We start from the raw sequence: 19,738 nt of genomic DNA on the forward strand, positions 1-19,738 counted from the left end.
AGTGTACAAATGGCCATGGGGGTGAGGAGCTCGGCAGCCAGATCAAAGGAGGCAGTTCTGCAGTAGGCCAATTGGAGCTCAGTATGTTGTTGACCTCTGAAGTTCCTCTTCCATGGACCATGAATTGTCCAGATGGAAGGACTGGAGCCAACATAAAAGGGAAAGCACTTTCATGCCAAAACACCTAAAACTGGTCTTGGGCTGCTCCAGCAGCAGGTTGATGGCAAGGTGGAGTTTCTTTGTGAGGATACATCTTCAGCAAATAGTAAGTGGAGCATCTTTGTGCCACCTTCTGTTCACTCAAGAATTCACTGAAACATACCATTTGGCCAAGGTTGCATAAATTTTTGCATGTAATGATACATGTATGCTCTTATGCATCACTTCTTCAAACCTGGTGGAAGTTACTGATTTCCTTGCTTCAAACCAAAGTTGAGTTGGAAGACAGATTGAAATAGCAGAATTAATTTTACCATGGTAGAATAGGTTTGGATAGGATAGGATAGGATGGGATGGGATGGGATAGGATAGGATAGGATAGGATAGGATAGGATAGGATAGGATGGGATAGGATAGGATAGGATAGGATAGGATAGGATAGGATAGGATAGACTTTCATTGTCATTACACTATACACCAAGGTGCACATTAAAATGAAATTTCATTTTAATTTGATCATTATTCAGTTAAATAACAATTAAATTAAACCTTTCCAGCCTAGCTGGGGATGTTGGAAGTTGTACTGTAGTTCAGCATAACTGAACCACAATTGGAAAGAGCAGAAATGTCTCAGATTGCTTGTTCATTTTGAAAGAGGCTAAGCAGCCTCTGAGCAATCTTGCCTTCCATCCCCAACTTTCTTCCTCCTCCTCCTGTGTCCCTGTTCTTTCCCACTGCTGTCATCTTCATTCACTCTGTTTTCTCTTTCTATGCCTCCTCTGTTCTTCTTTGCTTCCTTTTTGCACCCTTTCAGTCTCTCTCCTCTGCCAGTATCCAACTGCTCCCCTTTCCCGCTATTTGCTTTCCAGATAGTTTCCCTATTTCCATCCTGGCTTCCAGCACAGGATCCCATCTTCCTTCTCCCTTCCTGATCCTGATCCTACCCTCCTCAGGTTCAGCAAAATGTAAGAGAAGGGTTTCAAAGGATGTTTGAGGAGTGACATCTACTCTGGGAAGAGGGAGGATGCAGCTATCCAAGGATGCCAACTTGGGTGCGAAGCATGTCAGTGGACTATGCCATTCTGGGTGAATTTTACCCACTTGTTTATTAGGACTTTCATTCAAACTATAAAGAAACATTCCTGTTCTTATTGATGGTTTTCCTGGACGGATTAAAAATAGAAGACAAATTGAGAAATAGTCTCCTGTCCATGCCCCCAAAGCCATAAAGTAAAATATATCTAAAGTAAAAAGAGACAAAGTTTGTATTGTTTGTCATGTTAAAAACAATTGTACTATTACTGTCTAAATGAATTATTAGAAATCCTACATAGAACTGCAACTGATAATGTGGAAGCTTTGTTTGTTTGTTTGTTTGTTTTTCTTTTTAGAAACTATCTTTGGAGGTTTTGGTAAACACAACAGTGGCAGGCTGGGCATGGTATTATTAATATACAGATAAGGCAAATGACAATGTGAACTGCTAAGAATAGCTTGCGCAGAACACTCAGTCATCGTTCAGCTCTTTCTTTAGTGCTTGCTCCCTCTAGAGATCCGATTGGAGAATAACATGGGGAGAATAACGGAGCCGAGAGTGGGAGATAGAATTACAGAGAGATCCCTTTAGTTAGTATAATCAGCACCAAAAGTGTGCCGTGCAAAAGGGATATTTTAGAGGAATATTTTAAAAATGTCAGGAAAGTAAAATTTAAAATGAACATTTAAAATATGCTTTAAAGGGAAGTGTCTCCTCAAATGTGAAATTTATAAGACATTTAACCCTGTTCATTATCAAAAGCTCTCTAGTTTATTTTTCAGGATCAAGGTTGAAGGGGTTGGGTGATTAAAGGAGCTTCCCCTCCAGATGTGTGGTGAATTCGTTATGGGAATTGTAGTCCAGCTAGTCTGAAAGATGCCACATTGTGGAAGGGTTCTGTTAAACTTACTGCACTCCCTCCATTTTGAAAATGTGTTGAGATGTATTCACACGTGCCAACCCCTTATATGTTTCTTAAATCCCTCTTTTTCCCACTGCAAAATGTGCAGTCAGAATCTAGGAGAATATTCCCACCTTCTTTTTGTGTGTAGGAAAGGGGCTGTTTGGCTCTTTCTCTCCCTCCATTTTTTATCAAGCCGGCGCTAAGTAATGGCTAACTGCTGTTTACTCTTTGGTATTGCATGTTCCTGCTTTGCTCATTCTGACCAGCGTAAAATGAACAACTCAGTGAGTCATTCCATTTCCTGGTGGACGTGTTCATAATGTCCTCTAAGCTGATATCTTGCGCTCCCTCTTTCTCCTCCTCTCACTCCACTGTTCCCTATCTTTGCAAGCAGTCAGAGCGATTAATCACAATAATGTCATCTGAAAATTAGGTCTCTTCAACTTAAGAGCTCAAAGCCTTTTATATTAAAAAAAAAAAAGGCTTGCATTTTTGTAATGCACAGTGTGTGTGTACTTCCCCATAGACAGCAAAACGATGAGACTACTGATTGGAGGGGGAGGGTGCAATCTAACCACTATAACTGAGAAGTGTAATCATTTTCATCTGCAGCTTCAGGGTGCTCTTTAAAAGCCCATGATGCACTAGAATAGGTTGAGAAGGCCATGATGCACTAGAATAGGTTGAAAAGTATACCTTTGCATAGCATGTTCACAGACTTCAGTATGGAAGCATTATAATCACTGGAAGATACAAGGTTTCCTTATTCTAGATCAAGCCCATTCAATCTTTTATTTACATTTCTTTAAACATTTTAATTCGGCTTTTCTAGTTAGAATTTACTCAGTGGTTGTTTTTTGTTTTAGCCTGCTACTATGTACGGTAATGGGCAACAGTCATCAGGACCTCTGACAGAGGCAGAGGACTTTTCCATTTTTTGCTACCTGAACTGGAGATGCTAGGGAATGATCCTGGTAATTTTTGATGCAAAGCTTATACCCTGCCTCTGCGTTGAAGTTTCCAAAGTACATGAATTCCTGAGCTCAAGATGTAAAGCCTCTGCAACATCAGTAACACTAAACCAAGGACAGTCAAACTGGCCATGATGTCCAAAACTTCTGTGACATCAGAGTGATCAGCTAGTGGCATTTAGAAAAAGAGGAAGAAGAAGATATGAAACCATGAGGAAGCAGATTCGATGGCATTCTGTTGTACAGTCCCTTCACAAGTATGGCAATAAACAAGATTAAGACTGCACTTTAAATACACTTTGTAAGGAAAGCGTCTTGCTGAACATAGTGGTAAAGTTCTGAGTAAGCCTATATAGAATTGCACTGCATGTTTCTAGTCTGTTGTGTTCTAAGAAATGCATCTTCCATAAAAATTTGAGAAGATATATTAGATAAAAATTGCAGTCCCATACCCACTTGAAACCAACCTGTACAGGAAATGCTTTAAATAACTTATAAGAAATGCACAAGCTTGTGTTTTAACAAGCCCTTGAGAGAAGGGCTCCAAAGATATGGGAGCAGCTTCAGAAAATAAGGCTTTATTCCATTATTGTATTTAACTCGGAGAGTGCTTTGTCAGCAGATCTTTAAAATGGCAATTGATATAAAAGAGTTGTGCTTTCAAGCACAAGAGTTTTGGAGAGGTGGGGTTGAAAAACATTAACAAGTAAGGTAAAGGAAGTGTGTATTGTTCAACTGTTGATGGTATATAGGAAGCAATATGTATAGACTGTGCAGAGAGGCCTCAGAGACAGTCCAACACATAGTGGCAGGGTGTAAGATGCAAGCAGGAACAGCATACACTGAACAGCACAATCAAGTAGCTGGCATTGTGTACAGGAACATCTGCACAGTGTATGGGCTGGACCCTCCCAAGTCCAGATGGGAGATTCCACAGAAGATTGTGGAGAATAACATGGCTAAGATCTTGTAGGACTTCCAGATCCAGATGGACAGGCAGGTATTGGCCAATCAACCGAACATTGTGGTAGTAGACAAGGACCTAAAGACAGCAGTGGTTATAGATATAGCAGTGCCAAGTGACAGCAACATCAGGAAGAAGGGGTATGAGAAGCTGGAGAAGTACCAGGGCCTGAAGAAAGAACTAGAGAGGATGTGGAAAGTGAAGGCCAAAGTGGTCCCAGTGGTGGTAGGAGCACTCAGGGCTGTGACTCCTAAGCTGGGGGAGTGGCTGTGTGTGTGTGTGTGTGTGTGTGTACATACACATACACACACATACATACATATATACATACATACATACATATACATACACACACACTACTTACTTACTTACTTACTTACTTACTTACTTATTTATTTTAAAGAAGAAGGTGGTGGCTTACTATTTGTTTAGCTTGTTCTGTGAATTCCTGATGGATGGAGGGACAATTCTGCTTTCTTGATGGGGGCTGGCTGCTCTGGAGCCATATTTCCTGACTGCTGTCTTTCCTACAGGGTTCAGAGCTGTTCACCTCCATTTTCTGAGATGTCTTCAGAGTCTACTTTCCTGCCTTTTCATGTTAGAAACTTACAGGAGATTTTCTTTTGTGAAACAGGACAAGTATTCTCAGGGGTTCATATTACAGGCCAAATGTCAGGTTGATTCACTGAGCCTTGTTCAGATTCTTTTCAAGCACCTTAAAGCATCTGTGCATAGGCAGTGCTTTGCTCTTTAAAGAACCAAATCGGCTGTGGTTGCTTCTCCCATGTTTCTCTTTGTCTCCCATGCAGGTATCAGTCAGAGTCGGATTTCCCACTGGCTGTTGCAACAGGGATCAGACCTGAGTGAGCAAAAGAAAAGGGCCTTTTACCGATGGTACCAGCTTGAGAAATCAAATCCAGGTAAACAAAATCAAGCTAAGACATTCCAGCCATTTCCTCCAAACCAGTGTTTCTCAACCTTGGCAACTTGAAGATGTGTGAACTTCAACTTCCAGCATGGGGCTGGCTGGGGAATTCTGGGAGTTGAAGTCCACACATCTTCAAGTTGCCACGGTTGAGGAACACTGCTCTAAACTATGCCTTTTTATTTGTATTTCTTGGTAAAATATTTACTAAAGATGGGAAAATGAATGGAGACATTCTAAGACATGCAAATCCTGGCAGAAAGGTAGTGGGTAGCAGGTAGTTTATTGATGAAATGAATGTTGAAAGAAGTGAAAAATTGCTGTGTATAAGAGTTTGCTTCTGCCCATTTTGTTATGTGGAAGTAAGAGTTGGATATTTCAGAAGAAACATAAAAGTAAATCAAATGCAATGGGAATGGGTTACTTAAGAATATGTGTGGTAAAACAAGAAGATATAGGGTCAAGAACACATAAATGCTGAATGAATATGGATTGAATATGAATGTGGATTGAAAAAGAGTGACCAGTGTGAAAAAAAATAGTTTGAGATGTTGAAATGAATCAGGATCAAATCACAAAACAAATACTTAACAGAAGAGTAAATGGGTTGAGAGGAATGGACAAACTGAGAAAGCCATGGTGGGGTGGTGTTGATTAAGAGAAGTGAGAAGTTTCAAGACAAAGAGCAATGTTTGAAGCAGTTTGTGGATGTGGTGGAAATAAGAATGATTTTCAGGAAATAAAAGTATGGAGAAGTATAGTGAATGGTCTTGATATAAACTAGATTAATCTATATTTTCTTATTACATGCCTTTATTTCTTTCGCATATCATTCCTTACTCCTTTTCTGCATTTTGTATAATGCTGTTTACCTCAAAAGAGAATAGCAGGATGAGTATGAATGTGTGCAGAATTTGCCAGATAATTGCTTTCGTCTCAAAACTTGAGGACTTGAATTGCTCCAGCTTGGAGGTGCTTTCTTGTTATCATTGTTAATACTGCTTTGTTTGAAGCCTATCTCTTAGTCCTTGTCTGTATGCGTATGTAAAATAAGTATGAGGTTACCTTGTTAGATTAAATTTTGGTTAAACTGTTGCAGTTGTCTCCCCCTTTCTCCCTTGGTAGGCATCCCATGAACGTTATGGACTTTTCATGTTGCGTATCATTTTTATGCAGAGATATAGAATCTCTGGACATTTGAGTTCCACTTACATATATGATAAGTAGCCACAAATGGTAGCCATCAATCAAAAAGGAATAAATAAGAAAGACAGACCTGGCACTCAGGTTAACAATCTAAAAAAATTATGCAAAGGGAAGATGAATTGGTAGGGAAGAGAAAAAAAAACAAGAAAACACAGCCATTAGCTTTTGGTTGCAAATCACTTATATTTATTTTATTATATATTATAGCATTTTATAGTTTTATATTTCTCTTATTTATGTTTTATTGTAAACCGCCCAGAGTCCCTTTTGGGAGATGGGCGATGATAAATTTGATTGATTGATTGATTGATAAATAAATAAATAAATAAATAAGATACTTCCTCTCTGGCCAGCGTATGGGACCAGGTTGATAATTCCTTTACCATTATATGCTTTAGGATAGCAAAAGTAAATGTAGCCCATAGATTGATATCTGAGTAATAGAAAACTCTTTTATATAACTTTCCACTTGAAAAATACATACATTTTCCGAGAAGTTTTGGATTCAGACTTGAGCACTGCTACAGAGGTAGACTTTTAAGCCACTCTGGCAGATCTCGTAGTACCCTTGTTTTGACATCCAGAATGTTAATTCATTTGGTCTGGCTTGATTAGTCTTATTGGCAAATAGGTAGCCAGGCCTGCATGAGTCGATGAGTGAGTAACCTTGGCAGCACTTTCTGTCTCTCTCTCCGGTCATCACCAATTTAAGCAGACACAGAGATGCGATGGCTTTGGCTTGCAGTCCAGGCACAGCTGTCTGCATTTTTTAAGCAAAAGTGCTGGAGCTTTCTCCTTGGGCTCTATCCCATGTTCTCCTTGCTTGAACATGTATGGCTTTGTTCTGCACAAGGGGAATAAAAGACATTCCTCTTCCATAAGAAATAATTTTTTCCCAGTTGTTAATGCTTTAGCAAGGCTTGAGTGTGGTTCACTATGTCTGGCCTACTATTTTTAAGGCCAGGTTAACCCAGAAAAAAACAGAGAAAATGTATGCTTAAGATCCAAGACATACTGTAATGGAAGTTCTAAACAGAACCTTTATTTTTTGTTTTACTATTATTGTCAATCAATATGGAGGAGCACCAAATAGCATTAGTATTTTAGGAGGGAACAAGATGCAATTCACAAATGGTAGAAGAGAATGCAGAAGGAAGGGAGGGAGCAAATATAAACTTTACAGAAGAATCTTCTTGTCACTATCACCATCTGAAGTCTGGGCTCAAAAGAGTGAATGAGATAACACAATCAACCACACAATCTTTACAGAACTAGAGGGAGCAAAGCCTGTTGTGAATAGAATAGTCACAAAAGAAATTAGTGAGCCCATGAAGAACCCCATAGGAATTTTTCGAAACCTTTGGGCTACCTCCACATCAGTTCACATTTATAATAGATACAGTTATAAATACTTTTCTAAGCAATGGATTCATGATTGAAACATAGCTGTATGTCTTATAATTTCAGATTTGGCTTGACATTTTGCCAGGGGCTTCACTTGTTCCCTCTAAATCCAAAATTCAGACTGTGACCACCACTGTTTCAAGGAAGCCTCACACATAAGTTTCCAGTACCAGCAGACTCAAGGGAACATAACAGTTGTAGCAATGCAGAAAAATATATGGGGGGGAAAAAGAAAGATGGTGACTTCAGTAAACAGTACCATGAAGATGGGGTTTCTTTAATATCCATGGAACAATGGCTAAATATTTGGGGTGGGGGGGAGAGAGAGAGAAACTGTGAAAGTGAGTTTGGAAAGAAGTGGACTCACTGGAATCCATGTTGCAGTATTTTGTTGCAAATCCATCTTGTAATTTTTATACATTTCTGTAAGGTCCTCAATTTTATCTGATTTCTAAACTAAAATGCCACAACCGTGTTATTTATTTGCTTGTTTGTTTGTTAGAAATATTTCTACACTGCCCAGCAAAAAGACAAGTCCTAACATTTTACACAAAATTCAAAATATCAAAACGAAGTATACAAATACCAATGAGTGCTCACACAACCAACAGTCCAGATCAGCCCCTCAAGAGTAATTCAAACAAAACCAGATTTAACTTCCAGAAGGCTGATAGGGAGGTGCCAGGTGCATATGTGGGAGCAAGTTGTTCTGTAACATGGTCTTAATAGAAAACACCACTCTCTATTTGCGGAACTAATCCACTTGTATTCAGGTATGGAAAAGGATCCTAAGCATCCCCTCCTTGCATGCAGATTTTACATGGAGAAAATGGATGGTAGGAAATCCTGGAGCCAAGCCATATAGAGGTTTAGAGGTCAAAAACAGAACTGGACCAGAAACCAGTTGGCAACCAAAGCAGCCCCTAGAGAATAACTATAAATCTTATATTGCAGCTCTCAGTTGCTAATAACTTGGCCACTAAATTTTGTATCCACTCTATCTTTTGAATCATTTTCAAAGGCAGCACTATGAAGAGAGTGTTACAACAATCTAACCAAGTGATGATAAGGGCATGAGTACAAGACCAGGGCCTCCTGGACCAAATAGAGATGAAACTGGCACACTAACCTCGTCTGGACAAAGATTCCCCTCACTTCTACCTGTTTTTTGAGCAAGGGCTGAGTGTCCAAGAGTATTCCCAAGTTGCAGACCAGCTTTTTTATGGGGAGGGTGACCTTTTCCAGGGCTAACAGTGGAATCAAGATGCTTCTGTACAGGGACTCCATTTTGCTAAGATTAAGTCTAAGCTTGTTTCTACCAATTCATAGCAACCAGTTACTGGGCTAGGGCTTCTATAACATCTGCATCCCAGGCTAGACTGGTAAGATAAAATTGAGTATCATCAGTGTATTCACCCAAAACTGACTGATAATTTCTCCCAGTAGTTTCATGGGAGAAAGCTGAGTCCTGCATTTTCCTATTCTGGAGCACCCACTGGCTTCACTCTTAACTGCCCATTCAGATAGGAGTTGAACCACCACAGAATGATCTCTCCAACCCTCATAGATGGTTTAGTAAGATGCCATGGTTAATGGTACCAGAAGCCATTTAGAGGTCTAATAGGATCAAGGGGGCATATGCTCACCCTCTAGGCCCCTATGTGGATCATCCACCAGAATGACTGGTGCTGTTTCCACGCCATGTCTAGGCCTGAATCCAGACTGAAAAGCATTCAGATAATCTGTTTCATCAAGGATCCTCTGTAACCGAACCACTACCATCTTCTCAAATTTGCCCCAGATGGGGAGGTTGGAAACCAGACAGTAGTTTTCTAACAAGTCTGGATTGAGAAATGTCTTCTTCAAGAGAGGTCACACCGCTACCTTTTTCAAGGCAGTTAGGATCATGCCTGCTGTCAAAGAAACATTGATCCCTTTTTAAATCCAGCCCCTGAATGCCCCACTCTTGCCATCTGAAGGCACCAGGACAGGCACGGATCCAGATCACATATATTGATGTTCATATAACAGAAAACCTTCACCGCTTCCTCAGTCTCCACCAGCTCAGATGACTTGCTGGTAACATCATAAGACATTAACCCAGTCATTACAGTTGAACCTGTCCAAGCTCAGAATGAATATCAATATGAGTGATGAAATGGCCTTCAAATGTTGTTTTCTATGCTTGTTGTTTTTTAACTCCCTGATCTGCAATAGATGAGAGAAGATATGGGGAAGGGAGAACAGAATGGAAAGAAAAAGGTCTAAAGAACCTGTTCTGAGACTGAGTGTGACGTTAAAGTGATTGAAAGAAAGTTGATATGGCTGAATTTGTGTTTGGGAATTAAAAATTGTTGGAGGAAGAAGCCAAGGAGAATAGAGGAAGAAGAGAACAGAAACTAGACCAGTGTTGAAATGGAAGTTCATTTCGAAGAAAAAGGAAGTTGGTGATGAACCAAGATACGATTGGGCTCTTTGCTCCCAGAAAAAGATGCAGGCAACGGGGATGTGTGTTCCCTCAGAACTTCAGCAGCCAGCTGTATACAAGCAATATGGTGGCTGCCAAATATCCTACTCTTTTCTTGTAAAGTGGGCTTTAGTTGTACCAGGTAGGCGTGCCTTTCATTTTACAGGGAGTGGTATGACAGAGTCATCAAGTACTAAATTAAAGTAGGCTTTGAAGCAGCAAAGCTTTCAGCGTTATAGCCAAGTGATCTAATCTCTTGGCTATACTGCTCTTTTGTATGGCCATTTCTAATACTATTGCAATTTCAGAACAGGGAAAACGTGTTGTGTATTCAGAAAGCAGGCCTGTCAATAAGTGATTTACATGGAAGCAGAAATATTGCCAAAGAAAATTTATAGATTTTTTTAATCTCCCTTTTAACTAAGAAGCCTCTCTGAAATGCTTGTCTTACAGAATTACTTTGCATCTGTTACCTGGAAGCTAAACAGTACAGAAATTTGCTCTCTTTCTCATTCTGCTCTGAAGTTCACTGAAAAGGATTTCCAGAGAGAAATCAGTTTTGCTTTTCAGAGCCTCCTCTCAGTATTTTGCATGTGGCTACTGATACTTTATTTAAAAACAAAATTTTAATTAAAACTCTGCTGAAGTATTTTTAGACTGGGGTAGCTGGATCTGTCAGTTTCACTTTTGGTCACTTCCTTGTTTTGAAAAGAACTATGAGCCCAGTGTTCTGCTTTAGCTTGCAAATTTGCCCCTTCTTCCACCAAATTGTCTGGTAATTGTTACACATTTTTATGTACATTTCTCTTTATATACATATTTTGAATAGTTTTCCTTGTGTAAATACTTTTGCTGTTATTTTGTCCTAATTTACATATTTTGTAGGTTGTTTTAGAATTGCAAATTACATGACAACATTATGAAAAATGTTGAATTTTGTGAATATCTGCATTCTGATTTGTCAACTGTGTTTTGGAAATGCAGACTGAATGAATCCATATAAAAGTTGAGATCCTGTTTCAGTAAATATCATATGCAGTTGTATAGAGATTTCCCTTACGTTGGGTGGGATCATTGGCTCAGGTATCCATTGCTCCATCTTTCAACTTTTATATCAAAAACATGGATTTGGTATTTTCTGGGTTTGCTGTGCTGCTGTTAAAAATGAAGAAAGTATACAAAACAGGAAAAATAAGCAATCTGTAGTAAATATAGATTCGTTTGAAAGTCATTATTAATTTCAAGTAGCTTGACTATCTTTAGTTTTTTGATAAGCTTGAATATCTCTGCTTTCATATGCTTGAATAATACTGAGGTCTGAACTGCTAAGGTGTTATGGAATGTTAATGAACATTCTGGCTGTTCTGACGTAGAACCCCAAATGCTCTGTACATTAGAGGGAGTACTTATGTTTGGTAATGAGAAGAGGTGCAGACAAGGAAGAAGGCAGTACTGTCATACTGCTAGGAAATAATAGGCTTTGTGTTTGTGTGAGCATAACAGAAGAGGGAAGGCATGTAAAAACTTTATAGGAATAGTGTCTAAATGTGTGAAAAAACAAGTTTTTTCAAGACAAATTACCAGGCTACTTACAATTTTTTTTATAAGCCATCACATTAAATTATAACAGTATAGTGTGAACTTATGTATTACAGTAGAAGTCCTCTGTTGGTGAGAAATGCTGGGTAGAGAAACACCATAAAGAAATACTACAGTACTTTCATCCCAAGATTCCGTTTCTTTTATCCATGGCATCAAGTGTGCCATCTTTGTAAGCTGCTTGCTATGAAAGCAACCGTGCCTGGAAGCCATCTTCCACCTGTGTAGTGACAGCCCAGAATGTTAAGAATGTCCTTCCCACTACCCATTGTATTTATAGGCAATGAGCCAATAAAAATGCATGACTGTGTATGTATGTGTTATTTACAATCTCTACATGGTAATGGGGCCTTCCCCAGTGGAATTCTGCAGTGTAATATTAATTCTTGCTTGAATGTGAGGTATTAGGAGACTTGGCATGACAACCTGCAGGCGTGCTGCACTGTGCATTGACTTAACTTCTTTATCAGGAGCTCTTCTGATTGGGTTGTGTTCTCTTTACTGCTAGCTATCTTAATTTCAGACAAAACAAAGTCTCTTCCCACTGGGAGCTGCTTCCTTGTCATCAGCCAGACTGGGAAGAGAAGTGGGCGGTTTTTTTAGTTCATTAGGAAACATGTTGCCTTCTGCTTTGCTTTTTCCAGGGGCTACATTAAGCATGAGACCAGCCCCCATTCCAGTTGAAGAGCCAGAGTGGAGACAGACGCCTCCGCCAGTCACAGCTACCTCTGGGACTTTCCGCTTGCGACGCGGCAGTCGGTTTACCTGGAGAAAGGAATGTTTGGCTGTCATGGAAAGGTAACATATGAACTTGATGAACTACACGTATATGGTGAGAGCTAGATTGGACCATCTCACAGAGCCCAAGAGAATTAAAAAAATGTTTTTTCTGATGTTACTCAAGCCAGTGGTTCCCCAGTGTAAAATATGCAAGAGATCACACCAAAGGATATGCAGGTGAACAGGCCGTATTATATGACATTATTGTGTCCTATAACAGTGTTACACAGGTATGTGGAAATATAGAATAGTGGTTGCAAGAATTGGTTCCTAATAACTCACTAATGGGAACTAGCTACTTCAGGGGTCTTGATGGCTCTCAGATACGCAGCATAATTTTGTAGGACTTTTGGTTGTAGATTTGAAAGAATACACTGGGGATGTTTCAGATGTGAATTGTAGGTAACAGTAATTTGCTTGCCTTCTCCTGTGACAGATAACTCCCTCTGATATCACTTAATTTCTTTGCCTCCACTGAATGAGGATTGCATTCTTAAAACTCTGTAGCCATTTCAGACTCAATTTTCCTTCCTTTGATGTTTTTTGTAGGAGTGCCACAAAATATTCACCCATTGCCAATTATTTGTGTTTTGTTTTTCTTCAATATATTCAGAAACCCATCTTTTTCCTCTGTGTTCTGTACTTTAAAAAACTTCTACAGTATTTACACTCTGAAGGCTAAAGAAAAAATAGCAGCTCCAGTAAATGTTTTTTTTTTAATCCATTCAATCATGTCCGATTCTTGGAGACTGCCTGGACAAGTCCCTGCAGTTTTTTGGCAAGGTTTTTGAATAACTTTATTGATTAATCACATATCAGAAAGTTGGGCATCAGCCACTATAAGATATAAAATATAAAATATGATACCATAAAACAGCTAAGATACAGTAAAATTAGATAAAATATAATATGGTAAGATAAAATACAATAAAATACAGTAGGATAAAATAGAGATAAAATGGTAAGATAAAAATGCAAGATATAATAAAACGAGTAATAAAATACAGAAACAACATGAGTTTAAATAAATTCATCACCTTTACATGCCACCCCAATGTGTTCTATAAATTGCATTCTCAGTTGGACAGTCCTGACTATAAACTTAACAGTTCTACTGACCACAGGTTTTTCAGAAGTGGTTTGCCGTTGCCTGCTTCCTAGGGCCAAGAGAGAGTGACTGGCCCAAGGTCACCCAGCTGGCTTTGTGCCTAAGGTGGGACTAGAACTCACGGTTTCCCAGATTTTAGCCTGATGCCTTAACCACTACACCAAACTGTCTCTAAAGAAAAAATAACTCCAGTAAATGTATAATCTTTAAACTTAATGCCTGGTGTGGTACCAATAACTACAGCATGGGCTCTTTTGTATTGATGCAGCTATAATAACGCTTCTCCCTGACCTGCAGGCAACACCACCCCACCCCCGTTTTGGCATCTCCTCCTTACAAAATATATGAATGACTCTTCTCCATTGAGAAGGGAGCTACAGTTAATCCAGACAAATGCTTTGGGTATAAACGGCAAATCAGTTTGATTATATGATCATCCATTCACATTTCTAGTCTGTCCCAGAGGCTTAGAGTAAGTAAAATAGGTTATAAATAAACATAAACTTCTTAACATTAACACCAAACATTTCACATAGTGTTATCCAGTTCTCCTTACAGCAGTCTCTTCTCTAGCCTCAGGATACTCTGTTATAGTGGCTTAAGTCACATATAGCAAACTTTTGGGGGGAAAAAAAGTCCATCACAATGGATTTGGTGGTTTATGGGACAAAGCTGGCACCTTAACCCTTTGCAAGCCCCTTTTCAATCCTCCATACCTAAATTATACAGAAAAATGGTCTGAAACTTTTAGTCCCATCTATCTCAGTAACACTTGTAGTTCCCGGCAGGACAAAGAGTTGTAATGCAATCCCTGAGGCACATTTTTGGCAGTCTGTCTTGCCACTAAGAGAGAGGTAACTATAGGAGACCAAGGTAGGCAATCCTAACTCTTTGTGTGAGGGTAGAAGGATCACGTTTGGGTGCAAAGAGCCTGAGACTCAGTAAGGTCATTATAATAAGAACATGCAGGTGTCAACCACCACAGAAAAACAACCAGCTCTTCATTTGTAGGTCCTAAGTTGGGAAAAAGAGATAGACAGTTTTAAAATCAGGGATGCAAATACGTGGTTTTAGAGTTCTGCTTTATTTACAGCTTTTCTAGTATCTGCAATAAAATTAGATTATAGAAGAACTAACTCAGTGTTTCTCAACCTTGGCAACTTTCACAGCCTTGGAGAATTCCATGTGGAACTGAAGTCCACACATGTGAAAGTTGTCAAGGTTGAGAAACACTGAGCTAAAATATCAAAGAGTTTTGTCCTCAAATCTCTGCCTACTACCCTTCAGACAGTGGTTTGGGTGAAATCTTACACACTACTTCCAAAGGAGTAAAAGAGCTTTTCAGTGAATAACAGTAAAAACAGTTTAACCAATGGGCCATGATTGGAGGAAGGAGCAGCAATTACATATGTCCTGGGAATTCTGTCCCAGGATTCCTAGCCCATCTTTCAATTATGCCTGTACTTACCACTTGTAACCTGTTAGCAACAGAAATCAGTCCTCCTAGAACTCAGTATGCTACCTAGTTTTGCTTCCTTGGATATGACTCACTGCATATGAGTTATGGGCTTTAATCAGTTTGGTAAATCATGGAGACCAAATTGAAGCTACCTTGTTCAAAGTATTGTTTTATTTATTTTTATCCCTGTTGCAACATAAAATTTCTAAGCAGCTTACAACAGTAAAAAAGGATAACAACAAAAGCACCTTATAATCCATTAACATTGAATCAGCTCAGCAACCTGGTTAATCTATAAAAAGGTAGGTGCTGTTATAAAACCCTTTCAGAACCATTTTACGATGAAAGTGTCATCTACATACCAGATCCATACTTTGGGTTGTATACATATGGATCTGGTACATAGATGACACTTTCGTCATAATAAAAAAAGGAACGATTGGAGGAAACACACGAAACCATCAACAATGTCTTCAATGGAATAAAATTCACATGGGAAGAAGAAAACAACGACACACTACCCTTCTTGGACATCCTCATCAGCAGAGGAAATGATGGCACGTTAGAAACACAAGTCTACCGGAAAGCTACCCACGCTAACCAAGTGCTCCATTACCAAAGTAACAACCCAACCTCCCACAAGAGGAGCTGCATAAGAACGTTATTCAGATGAACACTCACGCACAGCAGCAACCCAGAACACCAGAAAAAGGAAACAGATCATCTATACAGCATCTTCCAGCAAAATGGATACCCCCCCAACTTTATCAAAAAGTGCCCGACCACTCAACCCTACAACCCAACCAACAGAAGCTATGAAAAGCATAACACTGCCATACATCAGAAACATCTCAGAAACTACCAACAGACTGTTACAACTGCATGGTATCACCTTAGCACATAAACCAACTAAAACGCTTCAAAGCATCCTAAGTAACCCAAAAGACCCAGTAACCCAAGAAGAAAAAACAGGAGTCATCTACAACATACAGTGTAAGGACTGTAGCAGCCACTATGTAGGACAGACAGGCTGAAGACTAGCAGAGTTCATCCACAAACACCAACTGGCAGTCAGAAGACACGATGAGAACTCCTTAATCTCACAACACATGGACAGTTTCAACTGGGAAACTGTGAGCATCCTAAACCAGGCCAAATCCAAAAACGCCAGAGAATTCCTGGAAGCCTGGCACTCAGACAAAGCAGCCATCAACAGACACATAGAGGTAAACAACATTGACATACCATTCAGAAGAGACAATAGAAAAGCCAAAAGACCAGTACACTCCCTTGCCAGCAATCAACACTCAGATATGCAAAACTAGGATTAGTTAACTAGGATTAACTAGGATTAACACCAGATGAACCATCAAACAGCACAATACACCCTAATCAAGGAACTATTAACTCAGGCAATCAACCAAGCAGCAAACAACAGCCCAATCAAAGAACTCCCAAGGAGAGAACAACACCCTACCAACACAAGCAGGGCAAGCCACGGTATATAAACTGAGAGCAAGGCCCACTCCCTCTTTGCACTGAAGATGTTGCCTAGTCTGGCAATGAAGCATCTGCAAGAAAACAACAAGGCTCAGAGAGCACCAAGGACTCCACAGTTAACCCTGAGCTACAAATATTCACTTTGATGTATACGTGTATTTGTATATTGGAGACTAGATGGAGCCTCTCAACTCCAGAGTGCAATTTCAGCTTTCTTGGGGTAATAAGATTGAATGTGAAAGATAGCAGTTCTCACAATTTAAATTTTACTAAGGCATTCTCAAATGGCAAAAAGTAGCAATCCCAATTAACCATTACCAAGTATGATACAGTTAGAGTTGTCCAAATAAATGAGGACTGTTGAATCATTTGTGTTTGTAATCCTTTATCATCATTCAGTAAATTAGATCAATAATATTTTCTCAACATGACAAATGCAAGAGGAAGGACAAGAAAGAGTGGCTTACTTAAGGCCACCCAGGGAAATCATAAAATAAGAAGTTTCCAATTCTGACTACAGCTCAGTCTGTTAATCACTGCATTTGCACTTGAGCCTGGAAGCTTTTCTGGCCTTCAGGGACCATTGTGTGCACACAGTGCCTGGATGTTAATTTTTTTTAATCTGAAAAGAGGTGAGTTTTTTTACTACTTTATTTTGTGGTAAAAAGTTGTGTCTTGGAGCCTTGGCAGGTATCATGCTACTAAACTGTGATTTATACTGTTATGGCTCCTTTCTTAGTATAATTGACTTCAATCTTTCAATTTTTTAAGTGACTACAGGCCATGTGAGCAGGACAGTGACATGACAATATCACTTAATGGGGGTAGAGATAAGATTTGGCACTCCTTTCTCCCCTCCCTTTTCTTGGGAGGGGAGAAGGGTTAAAACAGTAATAAATACATTAAGCCTGTTGAAGATTTAATGCACCAATTTACTTTTGTAATTTTCTGGTTTGATGTCAATAGCATTAGGGGACTTGAGGGACCACAAAAAAACAACAGCAGTGGAATGGGATGGAGCATCCTGGAAAAGTTTATGGCCTGCTTACTGAGCAGGACACATCCGTGCTTATTGAGACAAGAGTATAGAAATGGACAGAGCAGTGGCGATGTAAATGCAGTACAAAATGGTCAAATGTAACCTCTGGATGATACTGCCTAAGATTTGAAATGACTTCCACATCTATGTGACTAGAAATGTAGATGTTTTAGGGAAAACAAGGTTTTGTACTGGAAATGTGCAATTTCCTTGTGAAAGTTTGTATATGCAGGATAGATAGTGATCTTCACTCAACGCAGGACACATTAATGCAGAACCAAAGGTTATTTTCCCTAACCAATAATCAGAGATGCATTTCCCCAGTGCTCTGCTCCTGCTGTCTCTGATAGTACAGATTTCTCCAAGTTGGCAATATTTCTAGGCCTCACATAAATCATAGAAATGAACTGCTTCAAGGATATTTCAGTCTTTTTACCGTTGCTTCACATTCTCGTCCTGCTCACATATTTTGGCCACTTTTCATTTTCATCCTTTACTGTCACCTACACAAAAGAGATCATTTGATTCCCTCTGCAATCAGCCATTGCCATCCTGACGGGCGCCTTTTGTCTAGAAAGCACAATTGCATTTGCTGAAGGTTTATCCCCGGGCTTTTGTAATCATTCATTCTGCTCATCTTGTTGCCTCCTTCCCCCACCCCACCTACTTATCCTTACGCTTTTTTTTTTTTTTTGCTTTACTGCTTCAAAGCATTCTGAGTATAGTCTAATAGTTTTTGATAGAAATTTGAAAGTGGGGACTACTTTAATATGGTGTCAACAGTCACGTATCTTTAGTCTTTATATCACACAACCTCTCTTCATAACATTCAGAAAGTTGTTTTCATGGTGTTGGGTTCATGTTGATATTGGCACTACTAAAATGTTGAAAAACCATATAATTTCTGTGAGGGGTGTGAAAGGGCACTTTGAGCAAAGCTTCATAGTAGTAGGCCCAGAAGAACATGATAGGCTTTATAACAGAAGGAGGGGCAAACAGATGTATCAATCATTTTCCAGACTTTGGTATTTGCATGCCTTGATGTCCTTCCATCTCTTTCCTGCATTTCATGAGATCTGCATGAAAATTGCATTTAAACACATATTTCTAAGTCATTTGCTCTGAAAACAGATGTTTGTAAATGTAACCTCCCTCTCTCTCCCTCCCTTCAAGTCAGCGTGGACTCCTGGAGACTGCCTGAACTAGCAGTCCCTGCAGTTTTTTTGGCAAGGTTTTTCAGAAGTGGTTTGCCATTGCCTCCTTCCTAGGGCTGAGAGGGAATGACTGGCCCAAGGTCATCCAGCTGGCTTTATGCCTAAGGCAGGACTAGAACTCATGGTCTCGTGGTTTCTAACGTGGCACCTTAACCACTTTACCAAACTGGCTCTCATTTTTCCTGTACATGTTGTGAAATATTTTGACACAGATTTTGGGCTAAATACAGTATTGCACTTCAGCAAAGGATTGTTATCTTGTCATGGTGCTGGAGCTTGAGTACCTCAATGATGCCATGAGCTAAACCGTGAAGGGCCACCCAAGACGGGAAGGTCATGACAGGTCAGACTAAATGCGATCCCTGGGGAAGGTAATGGCAACCCACCCCAGTATTCTTGCTGTGAAAACTAACTGGATCAGTACAACCAGAGATATGTCGGTATACCATTGGAAGGTGAGACCCCCAGGTCGGAAGATGGTCAAAATGCTACTGGGGAGGAACAGAGGATGAGTTCAACTAGCCCCAGACGTGATGACGCAGCTAGCTCAAAGCCGAAAGGACGGCTAGCGGCCGACAGTGCTGGTGGTGAACGGCAAATCCGATGTTCTAAGGATCAACACACCATTGGAGCCTGGAATATAAGATCTATGAGCCAGGGCAAATTGGATGTGGTTATTGGTGAGATGTCAAGATTAAAGATAGACATTTTGGGCGTCAGTGAACTGAAATGGACTGGAATGGGCCACTTCACATCAAATGACCACCAGATCTACTACTGTGGACAAGAGGACCACAGAAGAAATGGAGTAGCCTTCATAATTAACAGTAAAGTGGCTAAAGCAGTGCTTGGATACAATCCAAAAAACGATAGAATGATCTCAATTCGAATTCAGGGCAAGCCATCTAACATCACAGTGATCCAAATATACGCCCCAACCACAGATGCTGAAGAAGCTGAAATAGAGCAGTTCTATGAGGATCTGCAGCACCTACTGGACAAC

The 19,738-nt window shown here is 39.8% G+C and overlaps 1 protein-coding gene across 9 annotated transcripts in view; it reads left to right on the top strand.

Annotated features, from left to right (window-relative positions):
* HMBOX1 (homeobox containing 1) overlaps nucleotides 1-19,738 on the top strand; it is a 139,225-nt gene that overhangs the window by 84,143 nt on the left and 35,344 nt on the right. For all 9 annotated transcript variants that reach the window (XM_063300793.1, XM_063300837.1, XM_063300818.1 and 6 more), the window contains exons 5-6: nucleotides 4,844-4,954; nucleotides 12,280-12,433. In XM_063300793.1, coding sequence (XP_063156863.1) covers nucleotides 4,844-4,954; nucleotides 12,280-12,433 — 265 coding nt within the window. The remainder of the gene's footprint in view (nucleotides 1-4,843; nucleotides 4,955-12,279; nucleotides 12,434-19,738) is intronic.

The sequence above is a fragment of the Candoia aspera genome, chromosome 1 (assembly GCF_035149785.1).
Source record: "Candoia aspera isolate rCanAsp1 chromosome 1, rCanAsp1.hap2, whole genome shotgun sequence".
Taxonomy (NCBI): domain Eukaryota; kingdom Metazoa; phylum Chordata; class Lepidosauria; order Squamata; family Boidae; genus Candoia; species Candoia aspera.